The 23,137-nt window shown below is 53.2% G+C and overlaps 8 protein-coding genes across 8 annotated transcripts; 3 read left to right on the top strand and 5 right to left on the bottom strand.

Moving 5' to 3' along the window:
* Positions 1–5,851: 5,851 nt before the first annotated feature.
* GCG54_00001378 (Maltose permease MAL61) lies at positions 5,852–7,614 on the bottom strand (the record flags this gene model as incomplete). Its single annotated transcript, XM_045401494.1, has 4 exons — positions 5,852–6,716; positions 6,768–6,958; positions 7,011–7,381; positions 7,443–7,614. 4 exons carry the CDS (start codon positions 7,612–7,614, stop codon positions 5,852–5,854), a joined length of 1,599 nt encoding a protein of 532 aa, XP_045258496.1.
* Positions 7,615–7,942: 328 nt separating this feature from the next.
* GCG54_00001377 (Non-reducing end alpha-L-arabinofuranosidase BoGH43A) lies at positions 7,943–10,187 on the top strand (the record flags this gene model as incomplete). Its single annotated transcript, XM_045401493.1, has 2 exons — positions 7,943–9,723; positions 10,001–10,187. The coding sequence occupies 2 exons, from the start codon at positions 7,943–7,945 to the stop codon at positions 10,185–10,187; spliced, it is 1,968 nt and encodes a 655-aa protein (XP_045258495.1).
* A 30-nt stretch (positions 10,188–10,217) lies between these two features.
* On the top strand, positions 10,218–11,054 carry GCG54_00001376 (uncharacterized protein; the record flags this gene model as incomplete). The annotated part of the gene is made up of 1 exon (XM_045401492.1): positions 10,218–11,054. One exon carries the CDS (start codon positions 10,218–10,220, stop codon positions 11,052–11,054), a length of 837 nt encoding a protein of 278 aa, XP_045258494.1.
* A 181-nt stretch (positions 11,055–11,235) lies between these two features.
* On the bottom strand, positions 11,236–11,989 carry GCG54_00001375 (Glutathione-independent glyoxalase HSP31; the record flags this gene model as incomplete). Its single annotated transcript, XM_045401491.1, has 2 exons — positions 11,236–11,847; positions 11,909–11,989. 2 exons carry the CDS (start codon positions 11,987–11,989, stop codon positions 11,236–11,238), a joined length of 693 nt encoding a protein of 230 aa, XP_045258493.1.
* A 1,266-nt stretch (positions 11,990–13,255) lies between these two features.
* Positions 13,256–14,591, bottom strand: GCG54_00001374 (uncharacterized protein; the record flags this gene model as incomplete). The annotated part of the gene is made up of 4 exons (XM_045401490.1): positions 13,256–13,313; positions 13,364–14,118; positions 14,189–14,211; positions 14,264–14,591. 4 exons carry the CDS (start codon positions 14,589–14,591, stop codon positions 13,256–13,258), a joined length of 1,164 nt encoding a protein of 387 aa, XP_045258492.1.
* Positions 14,592–15,261: 670 nt separating this feature from the next.
* GCG54_00001373 (Versiconal hemiacetal acetate reductase) lies at positions 15,262–17,826 on the bottom strand (the record flags this gene model as incomplete). Its single annotated transcript, XM_045401489.1, has 4 exons — positions 15,262–15,759; positions 15,837–16,377; positions 17,063–17,648; positions 17,727–17,826. The coding sequence occupies 4 exons, from the start codon at positions 17,824–17,826 to the stop codon at positions 15,262–15,264; spliced, it is 1,725 nt and encodes a 574-aa protein (XP_045258491.1).
* Positions 17,827–19,762: 1,936 nt separating this feature from the next.
* Positions 19,763–20,668, top strand: GCG54_00001372 (uncharacterized protein; the record flags this gene model as incomplete). Its single annotated transcript, XM_045401488.1, has 2 exons — positions 19,763–20,037; positions 20,107–20,668. The coding sequence occupies 2 exons, from the start codon at positions 19,763–19,765 to the stop codon at positions 20,666–20,668; spliced, it is 837 nt and encodes a 278-aa protein (XP_045258490.1).
* Positions 20,669–21,066: 398 nt separating this feature from the next.
* Positions 21,067–22,509, bottom strand: GCG54_00001371 (uncharacterized protein; the record flags this gene model as incomplete). Its single annotated transcript, XM_045401487.1, has 1 exon — positions 21,067–22,509. One exon carries the CDS (start codon positions 22,507–22,509, stop codon positions 21,067–21,069), a length of 1,443 nt encoding a protein of 480 aa, XP_045258489.1.
* Positions 22,510–23,137: the final 628 nt, after the last annotated feature.

The following is a 23,137-nucleotide window of genomic DNA, read 5'->3' as shown; positions in this document are numbered from 1 at the left end:
AGGGGCATGAACAGAAGACAGAAGCAGAAACTCATAAAACAGGCACAGACTTTTAAGTGAAAGAAGAACGAAGCATAACGATCGAGGATATCTTGAGACAGCATGTCGAATTCATATCAAGAGCCCCCTTAATATGGCGTCTTAAACCTCCTTAACGCCGATGAAGATAAGTAACCGTTCCAGTCTTACAAGCTTTCACGGAGCACGGGCATCGGGTGGGCCAACGTAGTAGCGTAGCAGCCACGCAAGTCTTCAGCCGCTTCAACGGACCGGCGCCGTACTTACCAGGGATGGCTGGGTCCCACCCGCGGCCTCCGTGGGTCTGTCTGCTGGGGAGTCTCGGTTGTCTTAATCGGAAACGGGCAGGTTTATCTGGTCTACCAGGTCTCAGCGAACATTCTCTCGTGTTGCAGGTTGCACGCGCCATTGGTCGGCACCGTATCTTCGCTTGTGACGACCCAGAGGCTGAGCGTGTGCAATCATGCTCAGTGGAGAGTCTTGTTAAACAAGCTCATATCTTTCCTTGTTGTGCGGGCCCCGAAACGTCCCGCTGGCTGCAACTACCGGCCTGCCCGCATCCTCCCGGTATCTCAAGATCGTTTCGATCACCGCCGAGCCCCGTCTTGGCGCCTGAATCCCCTCATACTTTGATTGGGCTTGATGGATCATGAAGTCTTGGCTTGACATCGGGATCTGAAAGTCGAGATAATGTGGACTTTCATGAGGGGTACTTAAACCGTAAGAGTCGGCGCCGGCACGTCATTCGAATGTGGAGGATAAGGCAAGAACATCACCGATTTCTGATCCGCCCCAACATCTCAGGATTTCACGGTTTCCACTCGGTTTCCCACACCCGTTGAAAAACTTCCGACCAGTCTAGCCAATGGATAGGCGCTCAGCATACGTACCCGGCACGGGTGTTGTGCTAGTGGTGATATTGGGCAGTGTTGGTAAAATATCCCCCCTGGTCAGCTCATTTGCAAGACTACTGTTTCTGATTACCCTTGAAAACAGCGGGAGCGTCGATCCTTGCGGCAGCCTTCATGTTGTGGCGGAAACGGATGGCAGGGAGACACAACAGGTAGGCGCGTAATCTTTTCACTCCATTGAACACTTCGTATCCGTGGCAGTGCTGACCCTGGTACGATGGTAAACAGACACCGCTAAGATAGCGAGAGAAGTATACTTGATGTGTCAGTTTGGACGGTTGTCGGCGAACCAAGAGCTTGCTCAAGATGTAAGCGGATCAGGGAGACACCTTGCATATGTAGAGAAGCCGCGCAATATAAGTCTCCGGCCTATGGCTCATCATTCTCAATATCATGGAACAGTCAGTCGTGGTGGAGTCAAGCATGAATCCCTCACAAATGGGATGCTAAGAGCATGCTCCGTTTTGGGGGGTAAGTTTCCGAGCGGGTCCAATGGGAGCCACACCCCAGCCGGGGCAACCTAAATCGCTACTTAGATAAGCTGTTGTGACAGAGCGATGATACTATATATGGAGCTCTTCCGAGACGAACGACCCCAAGTGGTCCCGGGAGATCACTATCCCTCACAGATCACTTGAATGTCTGGCAGCATGTGGGTATCGGCGCATTCAAGACATCTGTACATTCAGATGCATCCTCCTAGACTGAAAACGAGCTCGGTGAGACTTATGATGTGTCAAGTGAAAGATCCCAGTCTTCGTGTGTAAACATGCGGCGGTGCGGCGGAGACGGGCGTAGATCGCTGTCCACTGTCCCACTACTTGATGTCAAGGTGCGTTGGTTCAGGTGCTTAATCGCTTATAGCCGTTGCCAAGGAATAATTGAGAATACTCTTTCTTGGCGTGGGCACATAAAGGTTTTGACGGTTAGATAGACGGGGGAGTTGTCTACGAGAGTTTGACGCGTCAGAAAATTGCTTATCGTAAGTAGGTCTGTGTCTCCCGATCGACAGTCTTCGGAATCTTAGTATCCAGGCTTGGAGATCCTCACTTATTTTTCCTCCTCGAACATACCTTAGTCTTATTATAGCATCATTTTAAGGGAAGGGCCTTGCACCTTCAACTCGCAATAGTGAAGCCCACCTAGACATCCGACGACCATAGGACACGGGTGGGATGAACAGCTTTCACACATGCAAGGGCGGTAGTAGCGCTTGACTCAAAACCCAGAGGCAATCCGAAAAGAGAATTCTATCAGTCGGCACAGCCGGGGCATGGATCGTGTCACGGAACCTTTGTGAGAGGGACTGTGCGTGGACTTTGAGAAGCGGATCAGGGTGTAAGTCGGACGTAAGAGAATCACATCGCCTAAGTTGCGTCTGAAAGCCTCATCCCATGACTTTTTCACGTGTCACTGTACGCTCCCATGAAGTATTGAACGTAGATATCTGCAGAATCTGAGCCTATCCCGTCTGAACACTAAAGATGAACTGACATCTATGAGGTGCCGATGACAGATGTGGAAGGTTCCAACAATGATCTCATCTAGAGCTTCATGTGGCAAACGATAGCAGTCATCCGAGATCTTCCTTCTTATCTGAGGAGAGTGAGAGATCATAAACGTTGGCAAGGTTACAGCACAGGTCTAGTCAATGTCGGCTGCAAGATCTTCAGGGGCTTTTCATCGTCGAGACCATGAGTGCAGACCAGCCAAGAGATGTACGAGGAAAGGCAACGTGCCTTACGTGCCTTCCCAAGTGTCACTTATGCTGCTTCCACCCGTCTTGGTACCGAGAAAAGATTGACGTGCAGCTTTCAGGTTGTGACGGTTTGATTCGGACTGGAGCGATGTTGTAGTTGGATGTCAAGGATAGGCAGGGCAGCAAGGGCTCGGTGGTCCGCAGGAGCACAAGAACGAAGGAGGTTCAACCCCCTGGAAATTGAAAATTTGACATAGAAAGACGTGAGTAAATCAAGCAGCACAGTCCGAACGATACGAAATTACAGCCCAGCTACAGGCGTTTACTACGACCTCTGCGTCGTGGAGCAATGTTTTCCCTTCTCCCATCAAAAGGACCAGTAGAAGTGCCAATGCAAGATCTAATTGACAGGGCTCATCGCCAGTGGCTAAATCTACTACCAGCACGTGTTGGACAATTACGTTTGCGAATCCAAGTGATCTGACTCTGTTACGTAGTCTGCTATGTTGTGGGCAGCAAACTCGGCTTAGCTCGGCGATATCCATGTACCGCCGAGGTCTCCGAGGGCGACACGATGGTATCAGACCCGTACGGGGGCCTGTACAAGACCGTGCTGATACTGAGTCTCCTTTCATCCCTTTTGGCTTTCCCTAGACCCTGTCACAATTTCGTTTTAGTTATTTTCGTCTTGTGTTTCCATGGGTCCACGTCGAAGGGAGCTTCAGCGTAGCCTCATCCGAGCCAAAAGAAAGCTCGCCCTGCTTGATGAAACAGCCATGAATGCCAATTCCCGATAAGGTCTCAATCCTAGCTCAGTTGTGAAGCCTCGTGTGCTCTTGGGCAGAAATGGGCTGTTCTGGATGCCAAGTGCGCTGTAACTTGACGTGACAGGTAGACAGTTACAGTCGCTGGTATCGCGTACTTCAGGGCCCAACTTCTCAGCATCATTGTCCGAGCAACTCTGCGTATTCTCCGTATTCGTCCGGAATGACTCGCCATTGACAATATGTCTATGATCACATATATTACCAGTCCTGTGGCTTGACAGGATGCTGTTCATCTTCGACAGCAAGGTCCGTCCTGGAATACCAGCTCAAGTCTAGCCTCCGAACACAAGCTGTTTCTTGGTCAGGACTCGGAATTGCTGCCCACGAACGCCGTAGAGTACTACAACAAGGCACCTGAGCTTTCAGTACCGCTTCTGTTGTTATTGATGAGGGTCTACAGCATCTACTCGGAAATGCTGGGTGCGCCGCGACTACTGACTAGACAAGCGTATGAGACGAAACAAGGCCAACCATGATGCCAGTGATGTCCCGTAAGCTTGTTCTGTAAATACTGGAGCGTCGATCTTCGAACTTGACAGCCGAAACTACGCCGGATCAAACTTACGCGGCGTCTTAGTCAAGCCCGCACTCCGCGACCCTTGAAGCCTTCTACACCGGCAGAGACCCAATCCGACGGCTTCGAGCACAAGTGACACAAGTGGGTAGATTTCTAATTTGATCACGGTCAGTATTATGAACGATCCAAATGTTGCTTGGTGTGGAACAAGGAGAAGGCGCAGCCAGCTTTGTGTCGCAATCTCTAGCGGCCTTCGGGGACAATGTCTCTGGCGTGGGGTGTAGCTGGAGAGGTTGACAGCTCGCCCGAGCGCGGTGCCCCAGATTGCAAGTCGGCTACGATTCCCGACGCTATGGGAAGTAAGGGGCTTGGAGGCTTGGTGAGCTTATCCCCCCGCGTTTACCCATCCTATCCGGTCTGGTTCCAACCGGCGTAATCCCATTTATCCTGTACACTATTCGCTCATGACCTCCGCGTTCTGAAGGCTCTCGCCAATGTGGCGCCGACGCGTCAACAATGTCTTCATTGATATGCCAGGAGCTTTTTAGTTGATACTGCGATTTCTCGCATTCGCTAGAAAGCACACTTAAATACTCACCCATCGCCGCTTGCTGTCCCCCCTTCCAAACGCAGATGAGCAACCTCTCTCTCACCGCGCACCGCCGATTCCACATGCGCGAGCAGCTTTCCCCGGGAGTCACAAATTCCACAATCACATCACAATCAAAGAAGGCTCTTTGTCGCTTGGCGACTCCTCCTTTGCCTACATGAAACCATGAGGTTGTCTTGGGCGGCGAGGTTTCTCATCAGGTACGCGTACATCTGTGGCAGCACTGTCAACATCAGGAGCTTACTTGTACCACCGACATGGGCATACTTTCAACTCGGCGCCGGGTTTCAGGTTGTCTGAGAGAACTGGGCATGTCACGAATGGATGTATTGGAATCGATTGAAAGTCGTCCGTCACAGATGGATGATGGATAACTGGGGCCGGTCTCAACACGGGCTGACGAGGCGGTAAAGAATGGCCTTCGCAAATCTTGTAGCTTGAGGCTTTTCCTCCGCTTAATTGTACCTGATTTTGTTTCTTTCTAGTGATGCTAGTTATGCAGGCGATGCAAGTAATAATATCATTGGTGACCTCTACGACAGCACACACGTATTTCGTTGCAATCTTGTGCCATGATGAATTATTAGAGACTTGATACGCCAGAGGTTCGCACTTCCAGACTGTCACGTCTTTCGGCTTCTTCATGTCCGTCCATCACTCGTTCAATGACAGACTACTCGGTAATAACTCAGACCAAACGGTGGCGCACGATTTATCGCATCTACAGGCCGGCCTTTCATCCCTGAAGGGACCCATCGCTCTCCAGTCCAGGCGCCGTGGCCAGTTCAAACGCCCTAAATAGAGCCGGCAAGGACAAGGGTCTGTTGCATTCTTTTTGACACTGCCGGATTCATCTGTTGTCGTTCGGGGCTACCAGTCCACGCAGCGATGGTCCGTTATTCGAGAAGCAGCGGGGAGCCTGTTGATCGGCGACTACAAGCCAGAGCCTGTTGAGACTTCGACCCATAATCGCCTCCTTGGATCCAGTGCTAAGCCATGATCATCCCTGTAGACCTCACAGCAGTAAATCACGACCAAAAGGCAGTAGAAACGGTCAACCGTAGAGCGCGAACTTTACGGACTTCTAGTAACTCAACTTGGACTCATTGCAAGCCCTTGTACGCCATTCCCGTTACAAAGATCACAAACGTTATCTGCAAGGCGCTAATCTGGTCACTTCTTTGAAACTAACACGCGTATGGCGCACATAGATAGCTTTTTGGAGCGCGATGTATTATCTGCAAATTCTACGACACCAGTGTGAGACTGCTAAACGGAATCCCGCTTGCCCCCATCTGGCGCAACCAACGCCTGTTTCCTAAAATTCCTTGGCGCCACTCCCGACTCATACGCATGATCAATCTCTTCCGTCGTCATCCCAGTAGTATTTGGTATCCAAAGCCAACCGCCAATAAACAGGAACACCGACGTCCCGGCATAGATCCAGCCTGTCCTTGCTCCGAGGTTCCCAGAGTCGACGTTGTACATGTACGGGGTGATGAAGTTGAAGACCCAGGTGGTAAATGTCTGCGCGCAAATGCCAATGGAGAGGGTCTTTGCTCGGAGGGAATACGAGGGGATTTCAGCGGCGATAGGCCACCCCGCCCCCTGGAGCAGACTGGACTGCAGAGAGATGAGGATGTTCATCAGAACAGCAATAGCCCATAGGCCGCCCTTTTTGTCTGCCCAGTACAGGGCGCCGATGATCACCATCACCAACAGGTTGAGAACCAAGCCTATCAACACGACGTTGCGCCTGTTGACATATCTCAGGTAGACTCCACTCGTCAGGATGATCAAGACCGCCAGCCCGAAGCCGCCAATCCCTACATCGAAACAGTGCACTGCTTCGAGACCGGCCGTGATGAGGAAGTAGATATTCTGGGCGAGGAATGAGGCACCGCCGATGTTGGCAGTAGAGTAGAGAAACGCGACAGTAAGACTCCTCTTCCGGTTGGTCCCCTGAAAACAGGCCACGTATGTGGCCTTGTTGTTGGCCTCGAACTCTTGCTCGGCCTGAATCGCACGTATTTCGTACTCGAGTCGCTCGTCTGGTTGATTGGGGCCGTAAATCTTTCGCATGACCTTCCGGGCAGCCTCGATTTTGCCCTTTCTAACCAGCCATAAGGGGGACCTTGTGCTGTTAGCGCTACTGGTGTCAGTCACTCAGGGGAACGGAACCCACTCAGGGGCCGCAGCCCAGGCCAGCAGAGCTAGACCTCCCACGCCCCATTGGATCGCAATGACGGTTCTGAATGCTTGCTCTCGAATGTCGGGGACGAAAAGACGGACCATGGCCAACGCCAAGCCTTGGCTGAAGATGACGAACACTACCAAGCCGGTTTGCAATGGTGCTCGAAGCTTCAGGGGCGCAACCTGAGTAACATGTCAGTTCTGGTCCCTCAATATCCCCTTGCTTTGATCGTACCTCGCTAATGTATGTTGTCGCTGTAGCCATCACAGCACCGATGCCCAGGCCGGTAATCATCTTCCCTCCCATCAGAGTCGCCCGTTGCACAGCGATGTATTGGACAGCCGCCCCGATAAGTGTCAAGATCGCTGCCGCGCAAGATGGCCACTTCCGGCCGTATCTATCCGCGATGAAGCCGACGAGGATGGCCCCGAGAGCCTGGGTCAGAGATGACATGGCCGTCCATAGCGAAGTCCAGATCGAGGGCAGATAGGGTCCAGTGGGGCCAATGTCTCCAAAGTACAGCAAGAAAGAAGGCATCGAGATGGAGGCTCCGTTGGCAGTGGTATCGTAGGCGAACGCGATGCCGGCGGTAAAACCGACAGATGCTTGGAGGGAGTCAGCTTACATCTCATGCCATGTTAGGAGTCAGAGGGCAAGTAGTCTTACAGATTAGCAAGGCTCGCCAGTGTTTCTTGGCATTTTCGCTGATGGAGAGAGCGAGCTCTTCGCGGACAATGGCCTCGCCGGCGTGGCCCTCCAGCCCGGGTTTTGTCGCCATCTCAAGATGACTGGACTCGGGTTGGGAAACGGCTTGCTTGTCAACGTCGGGTGAAGCCATGTTGTCGATGATCGGATACCGGAATCAAGCATCGAGTGGAGGCGGAGTGGGATCTTGAATAAATGTCCGCGAGAGCAGTTTTGGTCATGGAACATCCGGGGAGACTTTTTGGGGGTTTTCTGGGGTAAATCCGGGGTAACATCAAGGGCCTGATACTGATACTTGTCGGGAAATCCGTTACGGCATTCCCTCCAGAGAACAGGCTACGAATAATGATTGTTATGAATGTGGAGATACTGCCAACTTGTGATTGCTATGATCATGGGTAGTCGCGAGACTGGGTGGACGTCCTTGGCGCAGGTGGACGTAAACAGGGTGGACGTCAACAATGAAGGTGGACGTCGGCCAAAAGCGTGAGATATCCCACTCGGACTTTCCGACTTATGAAAGACATCCGCCCAATCATCTCCAGATACTAATACTATTTATCGTCCGAGCCATGATAGGTTTTAAGCTTGTTGGCTTGACATACCCTAGTGCGCCAAGTTCTACCACCATGAAGATCACGAACCCCATCATCCCCGGATTTGCCCCGGACCCCACCATAGGTGTCTTCAAAGACACTTACCTTCTAATCAACTCTTCTTTCCACGTGTTCCCTGGACTTCCCATCTACTCGTCACGGGACCTCGTCAACTGGGAGCTCAAGGGGCATGCACTTTCCCGGCCGTCCCAACTATCTCTATCAAACGCCTTCACGAAGTTCATCCCGCTCCCCCACGGCATTCCCCTCATTATAACCGGCGGTCTGTTTGCGCCAACTCTTCGACACTTCAAAGACAGGTTCTATCTCGTCTGCACCTATGCCTTCGAAAAGCCAGACGGGACGCATGAGTTTCAGAACTTCCTGCTCAGCTGTCATGAAGACGCCATATTTTCCGACGACGGGTGGTCAGACGCTGTACCTCTCGAGTTCCCCGGGATTGACCCCAGTCTATTCTTTGACGAGACATCAGGCAAGGCATATCTGCACGGCTCCTATCGGACCGGGCCTCCTTGGGCCCCGGACTGCTCTATCCGCCAGTTCGAGATGAATGTTGACACTGGTGAAGCCTTTTCAGAGTGCAAATTCCTCTGGAAGGGTGCAGCCGGAAAAGACGACGCTGAGGGGCCACATATTTACTTCAAGGATGGCTGGTACTACCTATTGACTGCGGAAGCGTCAACATTCGAGGGCCACCAAATCAACATCGCAAGATCTAAAGACATATGGGGGCCCTATGAGAGCTGTCCAAACAACCCATTGTTGACTGCTTTTGAAAAGGACGAGGATGTACGTTGGGCTGGTCATGGTGACCTCTTCCAAGACGTGGAGGGAAGATGGTTCTGTGTCCATCTGGGCATACGACACGACCACGCCAACGTTCAGCGGCATCCCCTCGGTCGGGAGGCTTTTCTTACACCAGTCGAATGGCCCTCTGGGGACTGGCCTCGTATAGCACAGACTAAGCTTGAGATGGTGGTTGGTTCAGAAGGGAACTCGGGTGAGGCCCAAGGTCACGGGTACAAGATCCTGAACGAACAGGTCGAGGATCTTTACATCCGCACTCCCAACCTCGATCACTACTCCTACTCCGCCACAGAAAATACTTACTCCCTATGCGCCCAGACGTCGACTCTAACAGATCCCCTCGGAACGTCCACATTTGTCGGCCGAAGGCAAAGATCCCTCTCTGGGTCCGCCTCCACGACCGTGGAACTGAGCTTTGGTAAACTTCCAGAGCTCCCATTGGCTGGCTTATCAATCTACAAGGACAGCTTGCGTCACGGATGTATTCAGATCGATGACCACAATTCCACGATTACCGCGTTCCTGAATATAACCAAGGACAAGAAGTCAGAGAGCATCCAGTTGGGATCGACTGCGATTCCTAACGGCGCGACGGCCATCGACCTCCGCATCCAGACTTCACCCGACAGTTACGAGTTTCAATGTCGCTTTATCAGAGGTGATGGAGAAAGCGGATGGCAAAGTCTAGGAAAGGGAGATCCAGTGCTGCTTTCCGGGTATGATATGACTGGCACCTTGTACGGGATTTACGCATCCTTAGATAGTGTAAACAACAAGAGGGAGGACGGTTGGGTGAAATTCAAGCACTTTAGGGTCGAGTAATCTAGAGCATCATTTACAATAAGTATTGCGAACAACACATCAATCAACCTTGGTGATGACTGACATGAGACAACAATGTATTCTGCGTCGTGGTTGCCGTGGATGAGTGGTTCAAGAACTTCTGACCGTGACAATCATTGGTTTGAAGCCAGAAGAGTTTCATTGAAGTTGAAGCGCTAGAGAGTTTCGACATTTAACTTTGAGAAACCAATCAAGCCACGATATGCGACGATTGGAGACTATCACCTATGCTATCTTCAGGTTGGTGAATAGGCCAACTCATCTCAAGTTGAGATTTCTTTACGGTGAATGTGTGGATGTCCTCGAAGCATTCAGTATCTTTCTCGGTGAATCACTTCACCCAATATTCTATTTAAGACTCCTCGATGAATCCACTTTTGTGTTCATGATAGGAGCAGCCCTCAAGAGAAGTCTTGTCACCAACAAAACATTGTCATAGCCACCTGTCCCAGGCCACCGTCAACTCAACATGCCTTTCTCCAGCCCACCTCTCGAAAGTCGCGAGCGGACTGCCTACATCATGTCGCGGATCTCACGTGGCATATGCGAGGCCGTCATGCAAGCAGAGATCCGCCCCATGCCTCGCAGCTGGAAAGACGCCGTGCCAGAGCTCGGCGACTTCACATACCCCGAGTTCTTCGACCACCACAGAGGAAAGATCATCGACGAGTACCTCCGATACTACTGCCAGTTCCACAACAGAACACCCAGGTCGTCTCGCGATGTACAGTATCCGATCCGTCGCGGCGGCTGTGGCCCCCGCCTATTCGACTACAAAGAACAGCTCGAAGAGTTCGCTCTCATGTGTGTCAGGAACCGCATTCCCCTCCGCTGCTGGGACGACATCGTGTCGCAACTCAGAGGCGCAGGCCACGACCCCAGGGACCTCGGCTATCACAAGTACTACATCCTCGACTGCTTCCTCTTTCACTGGAGCGAGTCCGTCTGCAAGGACCGCGTCCAGTTGCAGATTTTCATGCCGAATGGGATCGTCTCCATGCACGGCACCAGGGGTTCGGTGCATGTCACTGCTGAGATGCACAGCTCGAGGCCGAGCATCTCGAAGCGATACATTGAGCGCATGGGACTGAATCAACAAGCTGGCGAAGTTGTATTTCTCGATTTTCGCGTGGTGGACACGAACTACATGGGAAATACACAGCGGATGGCGTTTGAGGTGTTGGATGCGGAGGAGGCGATGGAGATGTTCGCGGACGGCGTGTCGATGACCACTAATATGGATCAGTGGACGATACCGCGACGGAACATTGACATTGGGGAGATGGAAATTCAGGAATTGGAGTGAGGGGGACGAAGCCCCAGGCTCATGTATCGCACGAGTGTATCTTCAGGTGGCATCACAGTAGTCACATGTTTCAGAACAGCCCTTCACCAGGCGCCAAATAATGATCAGAATCGCTTTGAATTTGGTATTACTTTGTATCCCTCGTAACCTTTTTGTCGTCATCATATCATACAATCATCCCTTACAGACCAAGAGCCTTGACAATGGCCTTGCCGACACCGTGGGCAGAAGCGGGGTTCTGGCCGGTGATGACAACACCATCAGTAATGACCTTCTCGCCCCAGGGGGCGTCGGCGATGGCGTAGTTTCCGCCAACCTCCTTCATGCGGTCCTCAAGCAAAAAGTTCATCTCGGGGGTGAAGCCGGCCTGGTCCTCCTCGGTGTTGGAGAAGCCGGTGACGTTCTTGCCCTTGATCAGGTACTCGCCGTCGTGGGTCTTGGCGTTGACGATGGCGCCGGGGCCGTGGCAGACGGCGGCGACGGGCTTGTTCTGGCCGGCAAAGTCGGCGACGAGCTTGAGCGACTCGTCGTCGAAGGCGAGGTCGAACATGGGGCCGTGGCCACCCGGGTAGAAGATGGCGTCGAACTCGGAGGCCTTGCCGACGAACTCGGACAGCGGCCTGGTGTTCTCCCAGATCTCCTTGTGGTTCTCGAGGAAGTTCTTGGAGGAGGGGTCTTCGCCGAACATCTGGACGGAGACCTGGTCGAGGGGCGCGACGCCGCCCTTGGGGGAGGCGAAGGTCATCTCGACGCCGGCCTCCTTGAGGACATCGTAGGGGTGGGCGAGCTCAGGCTGGAGGGGAGAGAGTCAGCTATGATTGCGTTGAAAAAGATGATGTTGGGTTTGAGCTTACCAGGTACCAGCCAATGGGCTTGCCAGTCTTGGGGATCTTGTCGCAAGAGGTGAGAACGACGAGGACCTTCTTAGCGACCATTTTGACGGTTGTTTTGGTTTGTTTGAGAGGGTTGAAACAAAGGAATTGAGTGTAGAGGGGTATCGATGGGTATCAAAGCGTAAGAGAGTAGATATTGCTGGATTATTAGAATAGCTACATGCCCTCCATCGCGGGGTGTCAAGCTCTTTTGTACTCGCATTCCCCCGCCCCCGTAATCATCGATCCAGTTTCGAATGGTGGTCTGGCCATCACGGTAGAATTCCGCGCTCTCCAGCTTACCCCACCAACGTCAGGGGGAGCTTCTAAGGTGTTGGTAAGAGTGGCATGGCATGGAAGAGAGCTTCACCCCGCCATGCAATTGGTCAGCTTGACGTCACACCGATGTATTTTCCTTTTCCCACTTGGCGTCTCTCCGTGGTCCAGATGGCAGAGACAGTGACATGTGTCGGGCCATGGAGCATGATTGACTCGCTCATCAGCCAGTAGGTCTCCACCGATTCCAGAAACAACACAAGCGCGGGTTTGCAAAATTTCTTCAGTCATCAATGCCACAGCGGGTTGCCGGGGCGAACTCCACACCCCGTTTTACAAAGCATGCGGACGATTAAACTCTCCGGCTGCTTCCATGCCCTGCCATGGCCTTGCCGTAACCAGCAATCTGCCATCCGGAGAGCCAGGGACCTGGGGGCGGGAGGAGGACGCCGAGTGGATGGACCGGCGAGAGCGAGTGGGGGACCTCGGAGGGGGAGTCCAGAAGAGGGAACTGGGAGAGGAACACGAGGATTAAAGCCGATGGGGCGGCTCGTCATAACGCCGACGATCTGTGGCCTAGAAATTCTTCGAAAAGCAGCCCATGTTCCGTTCCCCCGCGGATTTGATGCCGCTCCCGGCACGCATTCGCCGATCCATCGGAACACTTGGCACGGGGAGACCATCATTATCGGTTTCAAGGCCGCCATCAAGTGTGGATCTTTAGCACAACGGCCTCGGCATCTTTGTTCTCTTTTCTAAGCAAGCATGCATTGCGCAGTGTAATATTACCGTTATTGCGGGATCATGTTACTCGCTCTCAGTGGTCTCCCTCGCTTTTCTCACGATCATCAGGGCATGATTCGTGTCGTGCATACATTTCATCTAGATACTCTTCGGATGACAGCTATCACAACGGGAATCGCGACCCGAGAACGAACAAGATGAACTCCGCAACTGGCGGAGTTCAACACCAACAAGATGCGACGAAAGCGTAACTTCAACCTCCGTGCTGGATATACACAACGATTAAAACATTCTTCCGGGCTACTCAAATCACGACGTGGCGGCATTCTCTTCCCCTTCGTGCGGCTTTTGGCCCCAGACAGCCATACTTCATATGGTCAGCTCGTTACCGCGAGGTTATCGGAAAGAAAAACTCACATCGTGAGATATGCGTGGATGTTCCTATCCGCCATATCCCTTCGCACATCAACCAGCAGCAGTTCAGCTTCCTCCCGGGTCCAGCCCAGCACCTGCGTAAAGATCTTCATCGTGATGCCCTGAACGCCCTCGAGGTTGTTGGTCATCTGCATCGCGCCGAGAATCTTCTGGTTCCGCCCCCGGGCCCACGGCGTAGACGGCACCGCGAATTTCCTCTGCTGGACGTTCTTGAAACCCGCGTCAATCATCTTCGCCGCGAACCCAAACGGCGACAACGCATCGCGCCCGGCCCGGCGGATGCCCTCCAGCAGGTGGTCGTTCCACCGCCGAAGTGCCGTGCCCTCCAGCGTCTCGTCGACGGCCTGGAAGTCAATCACCGTCTCCTGGAACTCGACCCAGCCGCCCGGGTTGAGGCTGTCGTAGATCTGGCCAAACAGCTTGGGAAAGTCAAAGATGGACGTGCACATGTAGCGGCCGTGGACGTAGTCGAACTTTTGCCCGTACGTCCACTCGTCCTCGGCGTCGTCGATCTCGAAGCGGCAGTTTGCGGGCACGTACTCGGGCTGGATCGGGCTCAAATCGCTCCCGAGCACCTCCGACTCGGGGTTCTGGTCGGCGAACTCGATGGCCCAGATCCCTGTCCCCGTGCCGATGTCGAGCACCCGGTGCGGCTTGTCCACGGGCGCCAGCCCGAGGTTCCCGTCGAGAATGCGGAGGGCGATGGCGTGTTGCAGGTCTAGACGGCCTTGCTCTTGCTGCAGCATATCGCATGTCAGAAGTCGGCGTGATGAAGATGGAGATGTTCTCAGCCGAGACTTGTCATACCTCATCGTTGGGGAGAAAGTACTCTTCTCAACGTCAGCGGGCATTCCCACATCGATAAGATCGAACGACACTTACTCCCTTCCTTATACCTATGATACGTCCGACCAAACTCCTCGACGAAGCGGTAAAGACTCGAAGCGACCGACGCAGACGACGAAGCCCGTCCCCCATCAATCCCTAGAGCCGAGTCGGCGTCGCTCATGTCCGAGTCGATGCTGAGCTCGACAGACGACGCAGACGTACTCGGCACATGCGTAGATTCCACCTCGTCCTGCTCCGTGAAAGACGTTATGCTCGTTCGTGGCACGTCGTCTTGTCCCGCCGGGTACTCAGACGGCGCATCGCCGTCCCACGCCGGTGCGACCCGGCCGTCGGCCCCGCCCTGCGCACTCGAACTCTCCATGACTGTCAAATCGCTGATCTTGTCTATCCCAAGCTTTGAGAGTCTCCAAAGGTCTAAAACCACGTAATTAGTAACCGAAAAGTCGAGCTCTGCATCAGTTTATGAGGGTCGCGATGGCATCGTGCGGCTGAAATGCGACCGCAACGATGGCTGCCACCTAGCATCTCCAGGGAGCAGACGGGCTACTGGTCGACGCCATGGCGTCAGAATGCCATATTCCCATCAGCCATTTGCAGCCGAGGAGCTGCTGTTAGCCCAACCGGAGCCCGGGTTCCAGACTGTCATCGACTCATTGCTTTGGGACGGGATCGTATCTAAGCGGGCGAATGGTCGGCTGCATTTGGAGAAGTGTGTCACTTCCTTGGCCACGCTAGAGATAGCGCCAAATGATCTTCCTGGTAGCTGGAAGGGTTGTTTCTTTTTTCAGTTGATCGTGCATTCGGTAATTGGTAACCCCTCATCTTCAAGCATGAACATACACGTCCCCAAGACATCTGAGCTGGTGGGACCTGGGCCTCCTGTATTTGTGGCGGTTGTAAAATTTCGCCCATTGTGGTTGTTAAGAATTCTTCGAGTGCCAAGTCGATCTCGTTCAAAGGACATCGATCAGATCTAGCCGAGCCAGTGCTTATTCCAAGCCACAGCTTACCGCTCCAGACCTCCTCCACTTCTAAAACGGCATGGGCAATTTCGGAACATACATTTCTTCAAGATACTGCACCTCCTCCTCGCTCAACTTCACCTCCAACGCCCCGAGGGCCTGGTCAATCCTCTCCCGCGTCTCCAGCCCGCAAACCGGCATGCACCCCTTCGAAATCAGCCACGCCTGCGCAATCTGGGCCATCGCGACCCCCTTCTTTGCTGCGAGCTCCTCCACCCGTCCGACAATCGCCCTGTCGGCGCCGTTCTCGACGCCGCGGAAGAGCATCTGGAGGAACGGGTCCTTCTGCTCTCTGGGGTCGGAGCGGTCGGTCCACGGGTGCGCGAGGACGCCGGCGGCGAGGGGCGACCACGGGAAGAGGCCGACGCTGGCGGCGTTGCAGTACGGGTTCATCTCGCGCTCCTCCTCGCGGTAGAGGAGGTTGTAGAGGCCTTGCATGGAGATGATCTGGTGCCAGCCGTTCTGCTTCGCGACGTTCTGGAGCATCTGGAACTCCCATGCTGCCATCTGTTTATCTGCTAGTCAGCGATTGCCACAATGGATGGTTGGAGATTGTCCAGGTAAGTAGAGATGTGAAGACTGACCGAACTAGCACCAATATACCGCACTTTCCCACTCTCCACAACATCATTCAGCGCCTTCATAATCTCCTCCGGCGACACATCCCGATCCATGCGATGGATCTGCAGCACGTCGATATGCGTCCCCAGCCTCTCGACGCTGCGGTCCACGGCGTCGAGGATGTGCTTCCGCGACAGCCCGACCTGGTTGACGCGCGGGCCGTCGTTGCTGGTCAGGGTGGCCGGGTCGATGGGGCCCCGCGCGTCGTCGACGAACTGGAAGCACTTGGACATGACAACGAGCTTCGAGCGCGGGATGTTGTACTCCCGGATGGCGGCGCCGACGATCTCCTCGGACCGGCCGTTCGAGTAGGTGTCGGCAACGTCCCAGGCGTTGATGCCCCGGTCGAAGGCGTGCTTGAGGATGGGGAGAGCCTCGGCCTGGTCGAGGAGCCATGGTTGCCAGTTCTTGTCGCCGAAGCTCATGCAGCCGAGGATGATCTGGGACACCTTGAGGCCGGACTTGCCCACGCTGGAAGGACGCGACCTATTAGTGATTTTCTCACTGTGAAGAAGGTCGTGAGAGTATTTACCGGACGTATTTCATTGATGGTTCCGTCATTGTGAGATTTCGAGTGTAATCTTGAGTTTGTCTGCAAAGTAGATCAGAGTGCTTTGAAGAGCGGCTGGATGAAAGACGAAGCTCCAGGATAGAAGGGTTCCTCCAGTGCTTCATATTTATACATGGTGACCAGCTTCGTTCAGACCTTCGTGGCCGTTGACTCGGTCTCGGTACGAAACTTGACGGCATCTACGCATTACACCCGGATGCTGCGAGCACAGATCGATGTCCGGGGCCAGCTCCGGGTGGCCCACAAAATAATCCAAGCGCATTAGCGCCGTCCCGCCGCCCCGGCCCCGCATCTGGAGATAAGGAAGGTTGCTGACATCCCGGGACATGGGTGTCCCGTCACTAGAACGACTTGTATCTTATGAGAACCTTGAGATCATGGAACTTACTCGCCTCAGCTTGGCCGACTTGTTACTGTCTTGGCCTTAAGTAGCCCAGCGTGCAAAAGACGGCGTTTGCAGTTGCATTGTTTACCCGCTCGTAACATGGCACATATTTCTTCACCTTCAGCCTATGATAAGACATACGTCATACTTCACACACGATTCTTCTTTCCCCTCGCCTAGATCTCCAATAATTAGTCGCCTCCAGCATCTCAGGGCACCCCCGCGTCAAGAACCCCCATTTCCGAAAGAAGGCCTCGTTCGCCTCCCACGCCATACAATCCCACGACTGGCCCCAGACGATGAGCGACGGCCTGCCAGCCAAGTCTTCATCCTTCACCTCGAGGATATCAGCACACAGCTGATCGTCATCCACCAACCCAGACTCCATCGCAAGCAGCACGTCGTCTCGGAAGACGGGGAACGGGAAGAGGTCGATCCAGGGGTGGTGAAGGACTGTCCTCTGGAGGTGCGTCGGACGAAGGCTCTCGCGGCCGGGCGTCGTCAAATCAAAGTTCTCTAGCTCGAGAGGTCCGCTCAAATTGTATGGAGAAATGAAGTCATCGCGGCAGAGGCCTTGCGGGGGAAACCCCATGGCGGCGGCGTTGTGGGCTAGGGCTGCGAGGACGCGCAGGCGGACGAGGACGTGCAGTGCCGAGGGCCGCGACGCGTGGAGTGAGTAGCCCTCGTATAATTCTTTGGCGCGGCTTTGGGCAAGAGAAAGCCTTTGTGGGCATCTTATGAGCGCACATCCGCCGAGGAGCGTTGGTAAGATACTGTCTTGGCCTGGAGCTGACAGCGACAGGTCGTGGTCATCGCAGTCTACGATGGGTTGTTTCCTTCTTCTACCTGCTTTGGAGTAAGAAATGTGAAAACGACGACGTTCTGGTATTCACTAACGGTAAGCACGCTGATTGAGCTTGTTTTGCAGCTTCTTCCTCCGGCTCTGGTCGGAGATGCCGGTCCAGACGTCACTGGGTTCCCATACATCGCCAAGCATGATGTCAAAATTTTCGATATTCAACGTCTTTGGCGGTGGGATTGTCATATGATTCTGCAAAACAAAATCTCAAAGTCCATGCCGAAATCTATTGATCTCGTTCCAGAAGAGAGAAGACAACCTCTCCCGCGAACGCTGATGAGAGTTAGGAGGGGCCGGGCGGGAGCGGGCCTGCTGACCGGCGTTTTCGGGGATACTGCAGTAGGTCCACCCGGGCAAAAAATGCCACACCGCAGCCATCCAAGCGTCCGAAGCCTTCTCCCAAGTGTCAAAAACGAAGAGAACAGCTTAGAAAAGCTTCTTTTACACTCAAAAGCAAAAGATCTGGACGAACAGGGAATCGAACCCTGGACCACTCACATGCTAAGCGAGTATTATACCACTAACCCATTCGCCCAAGGGTTGATTTCGCCCGGACTTGAACCGGAGACCTTCAGTGTGTTAGACTGACGTGATAACCAACTACACCACGAAACCAGCGATTGTTGAGGTCTGCGGCGGAAATGAAGAATATGAATGTTAGGCGGCGTGTGGGTGGGTAGGGCAGGGCATGGCGGGGCTGGATGGATGGCTTCATTTCGAGGTTGCATGCGTCGGCGAGAAGTGAATGCGGGGCAAGCCATCAGGGCGAATGGGGACAGAAGGAAAAAAGACTCGTGTAGCCAGTGTTTCAAATTCGCTATGGTAACTAGGGTCCCTTCAATCAGGCTAAGACGAAAGGAACGTTCCTGTTTTCTCGAAAATCCCAACAGCACTAATAGGATTAGCACCGAGGACCGAGATGAAAAAGATTCTTCGGTCCTCCGAAGACTTGTTGGGTGGGGCCTGGATCGGTCCCGGGACAGGTGCCGGGATTGCCGTGTGCGGCTTGGAGCTGTATCGGGCAAGGATTCGGCGAGTTAACTCGCCGTCAGTAAGCATTGCCAGCTCCAGTTAAGCTGGTGCGAAGGCACATTCTCACCGCCACTAATGACAAGAAGATTGCGAGTGTGGCTGTGACGGGATTAACAGGCAACAAGCTTAAAGTGCCACCGCATTAGCTGAGTTGAGCATGCAGCGCGTGGCGCCCTGGCTGGGCATTCGGGGCTGGACAGTGACACTCGGGGCCTGCTGCCACAGTTTACTGCGCATTATGCTTAATCCAGCAGAGATCGCCAGGCAAACGACTGTTCGTGTGTTTGGTTCACGATGTAGATGGATTTGTAGTTTCATTCGGATGAAGGTTCATCTCAAACTTGCGATGACAGGAGAATAGACTTGAGGGAGGCATTGCTCTTGAGGACCAAACCCTGCCACACAGTCTGAATTTACTGTTTCGTTTTCTATTCCCTCTCAGCTCAACTATTAGTCGTATCTCCAATAAGGGTTCGAGTTTTTATGCTGCCTCCGCCTACTCTCGATCAATTTGTTCATCACCGCAGCCATTGCCAGCTAGTGGGGCTTTGGCGCCTAAAGTAGGACTTGGCAACATCACAACGCACCCAATCTTACGGGACTTCCTCATGCCTACTGGGCCAAGACTTGGTACAATAACAGCCACGCAGATCTCGTCAGCAAGGCTGAGGTGCAGGATTCAGTCCGCTGTCCGACAGATCCCCCGCGGCGGTCTCATTGGACGAGATACACGCTCTCGCACCCGAAACCCCGGCGTTCGCACTCGCTTAATCCAATTCTGTGGGGCACAAGCTGCCTCCGGGCGCCGAAGGATCAAGGGGTCCACACCCGATCTGCCCCTCCGAGTGGCAGTGATGGGAGGTCTCCCGTCCAGGCGATCGGTTCTTGAATAACTTGGAGCATGGTTTACTTCTCGTTAGCATTTTACATGAAGAAACCACGATTGATTGGAAACATTACATTGCCGACACATACGTAAACATCATTCTCGATCCCCTAGAAATACATAGACGGTTCTTCACTTACACCAAAGTCACACACAATGGCAGAGCGCGCGTTCCGCTTCCGCGACGGCGTCGCAATCGCTCAAATCGCCGTCTTCTCCGTCTTCCTCGTCTTCGGCATCCTCTTCAAATTCCAAAAGAGGATGGGCTGGTTCGGAATCTCCTTCATCTCAACGATACGCATCGTCGGCGCGGGCTGCATGCTCGGCACCATGTTCAACAGCTCGACGGGTCTCTGGGCGACCATTTTTGTCTGCGAATCCTTGGGTCTGGTACTTCTCACATTTGTGTTGTTGGACCTGTTGAAAAGAGTGTAAGTTGCTCGTCTGCCCTTGGCGAATGACAACCCTTGGCTTGGGGGCTGACTAGGGACTGTTTCCAGAAACCACTTCGTCCAGGTCCTCACGCCCTGGCACTTCCGCATCCCGGAGCTCATCTGCTGGGCCGGCCTCGCTATATCCATCGCCGACTATGTCGTCGCCAGCAAGAAGAAGGAAAACGCCATGGCGCCCGGGTCGCTGACCAAGGCTGGGGTGGGCCTCTTTGCCGCGCTCTATTTCTGGGGGGTCCTTCTTTACGTCTGGCTGGCGCAGAAGTGGAAATTGGTTCCCGAAGGCGAGAAGAGGTCCATGATTGGCTTTGGGGCCTCTTTCCCATTCATGGTCGTCCGCATTGCGTATACGATATCGTACGTCAGTACTGGAGACGATAAGTTTAGCGCTGTGAAGGGGGATACGGCGACGTATCTTGGCATGACTGTCTTGATGGAGTTTGCTATTCTTGGGGTTGTGGTCTGGACCATCATGGGACTGGAAAGGCTGCATATGCATGAAAAGGTTGGACAGGGCGAGGACAAAGGGGTCAGCATGGATGACCTGGTTGGGCCGAGGTCAAGGAGTCGCGAAGAGGGGTTGAACATAACTGATGGAGAGCGGAGAGTATAGAGCTTCATGATTGTGACCGTGTTTTTTTGACAGCATTTAGATAAGATACCCAGAGCCTTCAACTTAGTACTCCTTTTCTTCTTCAAACATTTTGAGATGTCATCGATACACCGTCAACCTTCCACATGGCTCACAATGGCGACCTCGGGTCGTTTTGGACGCTGGTCGAGCTTATGTATCACAAGGCCAAAAGGTTTCCTATATTCGTCAATATTTACTCCGGCAAAATATCCTGGATAGTGGACACCTACCAATGACGGAGAAGGCGGTCCAGACGCTTGTCTGGATAGGAAGCTTGGGCGGACACCATCTAGGGTAATATCAGCTCATATTCCCTAGCCTTCGACTACCGTTTAATCTGTACGAGCTGAAGCAGACTAAGAACGCAGTCGGGGAACTTACAATGACCCGGGAAGTTGTAAGAACCCGCACCAATAGACCCAGGGTATTCCGTACGCAGTGGCAAAAAGCCCAACTCCAAACAGTCCCCTTAAGGATATCTGGTCCACACGTTTGTTTCTTCTCCACCACAATGGTATGGCGAACACGGCAGTGACGGCCAAGACGATTGGTGCATAATACATCGAGGACACTTGGAACTTCATATGCTTTTTGATGTCCTCATTGGGAAAACGCTTCCAGGTGTCCCCCACAAAGACAGCAGCGATGATGTTGAGTACCATCTCAGCTACAAAGGTACTGCGGTAAAAGTCGAGATAGACGTATTCCCTCTCCAATGGTTCCATGGTGTCGTCTGTATCAGAGGCACTTTCATCGCCGCTATTGTCTGCAGCTGCGAGCAAAAGTCCGGAGGGCCCCGTACTATGTTCTTCTTTCTCCTTTCCCTTATTGGTTGGCAGGTAGCTGGACCAATTTCTCGGTTGCATAGTAACAAAGAATTGGAACAGAAACTCATGGCCCAAGTTTACGCGAGGACTGGAGGGCTTTGTACCTTGTTCTTTCTCTTTCTCCTTCTCCCTCTCCTTCTCCTTCTGAGCTGCCATATAGCTGGACCAGTCACTCGTTGGTACGGTAATAAAAACTCGGAGCAGCGCCACAAGAGCCAAGTTTATGCGAGGACGGGACGTATACAACGCAAAGATAGTTGCGAAATACAAGTGGTCGTATCCATCGGTGCGTTTAACGACGAGACTGGCGAAGAGATTCCCTAGAAACGTCATCAAGAAGCTTACCAGCCATGAGTACCACACAGAGCTGCAACATCGAGAGTCTTTGTTAGGAAGTTTGCCGAAGAATCCAAAAGTAATCTTCTTGAGAATCGGCCTGCAGCAGATGAAAATTGCGACGAATCCAGACACGGCATCTGAGATAAGAAAAGAGTTGGTGGTTTGGTCTATGGTTGGGCATCGGCCGTCTAACACGCTGTTGTTGCTCTTCGGGGCGATGATCCACTCCGCCGGAATAGGAGGAAGCTCTTCTGTGCCAGATGTGCCGCCAGATAAGGTATCATATAAGGCAATGTTTCCCTGGCCCATCCATTTGTCATAGCTAGACTGGTACTGACCCGCTGGTTTGGCGTTTGAAGGAAGACCATCGCCGGCTGACTTGACTCCCGCCGAGCTGCCCTTTTTGCCTCCTTTGGAATTCTTGGAATCCTTGGGGTCGTTGGAATCGGCCCTGGCGGCCAAAGAAGTGACCCTCATGGTTGACGACGATGAAAGGAGGAGCTGATTGATTATGTTGATAATGGGGAAATCAGAGACGTAGACGGTATCATGATCCACGGGGCCGAAATCCTTATAATATCCAGCCATCGAAGCCTGGTGCTTCATCAGGTATAGGTCGTACCGTGTCATACAAGTTCGGTTATCATTGGCCATGGCTCTTGCAAACCGCCTCGTATCTTGTCAAACAGTCTTGGTCAGATGCAGACAACCCATAAACTGGTTTGCGGAGTTGAGGCTCAAGAAGCCCAGCTAAGCCCCCCTTTACTTGACGGCCAGGTGACCTTGAACTGCCCTTTTTGGCATAGCAGAGATATTACTTAGGAGTCGTTAAAGCAGAGAAAACACCCAAACGTTCTTTTCGAGCGATTCCGAGCTGCAATGACCCGACTTTTTGGTCATCTTGGTCTCGGTGCCGCAAGCCCCAAGCCCCATGTTCTCCACAGATGCCATACATACCTTAGTTGGCTTTGCCATGAAGGCTGATCCGATGTTCTCATGATATGGATCAATCTTCCATATTTGGGTAGAATGACTTCATGACAAATCCCATCACATCTTCAAATGAAAGAGCAGCGTGTGAGAAACCCGAGTCTCGAGCCCATTGCCGAGGGTGTCGACGGCAAGTGTACGGATGCCCGACCTTGTTGTCCATCTGGCCTGGTGCGCGACACCCAATATCGAGCAAAGAAATGCGACGGAATTCATCCTCGCCGGGAGATACATTGATGAATCAGAAAGTCCCATTTGAATGGTGAGAAGGCAGAGCTGTGTTGCCAGCATG

This window comes from Colletotrichum gloeosporioides (genome assembly GCF_011800055.1).
Source record: "Colletotrichum gloeosporioides strain Lc1 chromosome Unknown consensus_85, whole genome shotgun sequence".
Classification (NCBI taxonomy): domain Eukaryota; kingdom Fungi; phylum Ascomycota; class Sordariomycetes; order Glomerellales; family Glomerellaceae; genus Colletotrichum; species Colletotrichum gloeosporioides.
The sequence above is the reverse complement of the archived record's forward strand: the minus strand, read 5'-3'. Positions and strand labels throughout refer to the sequence as shown.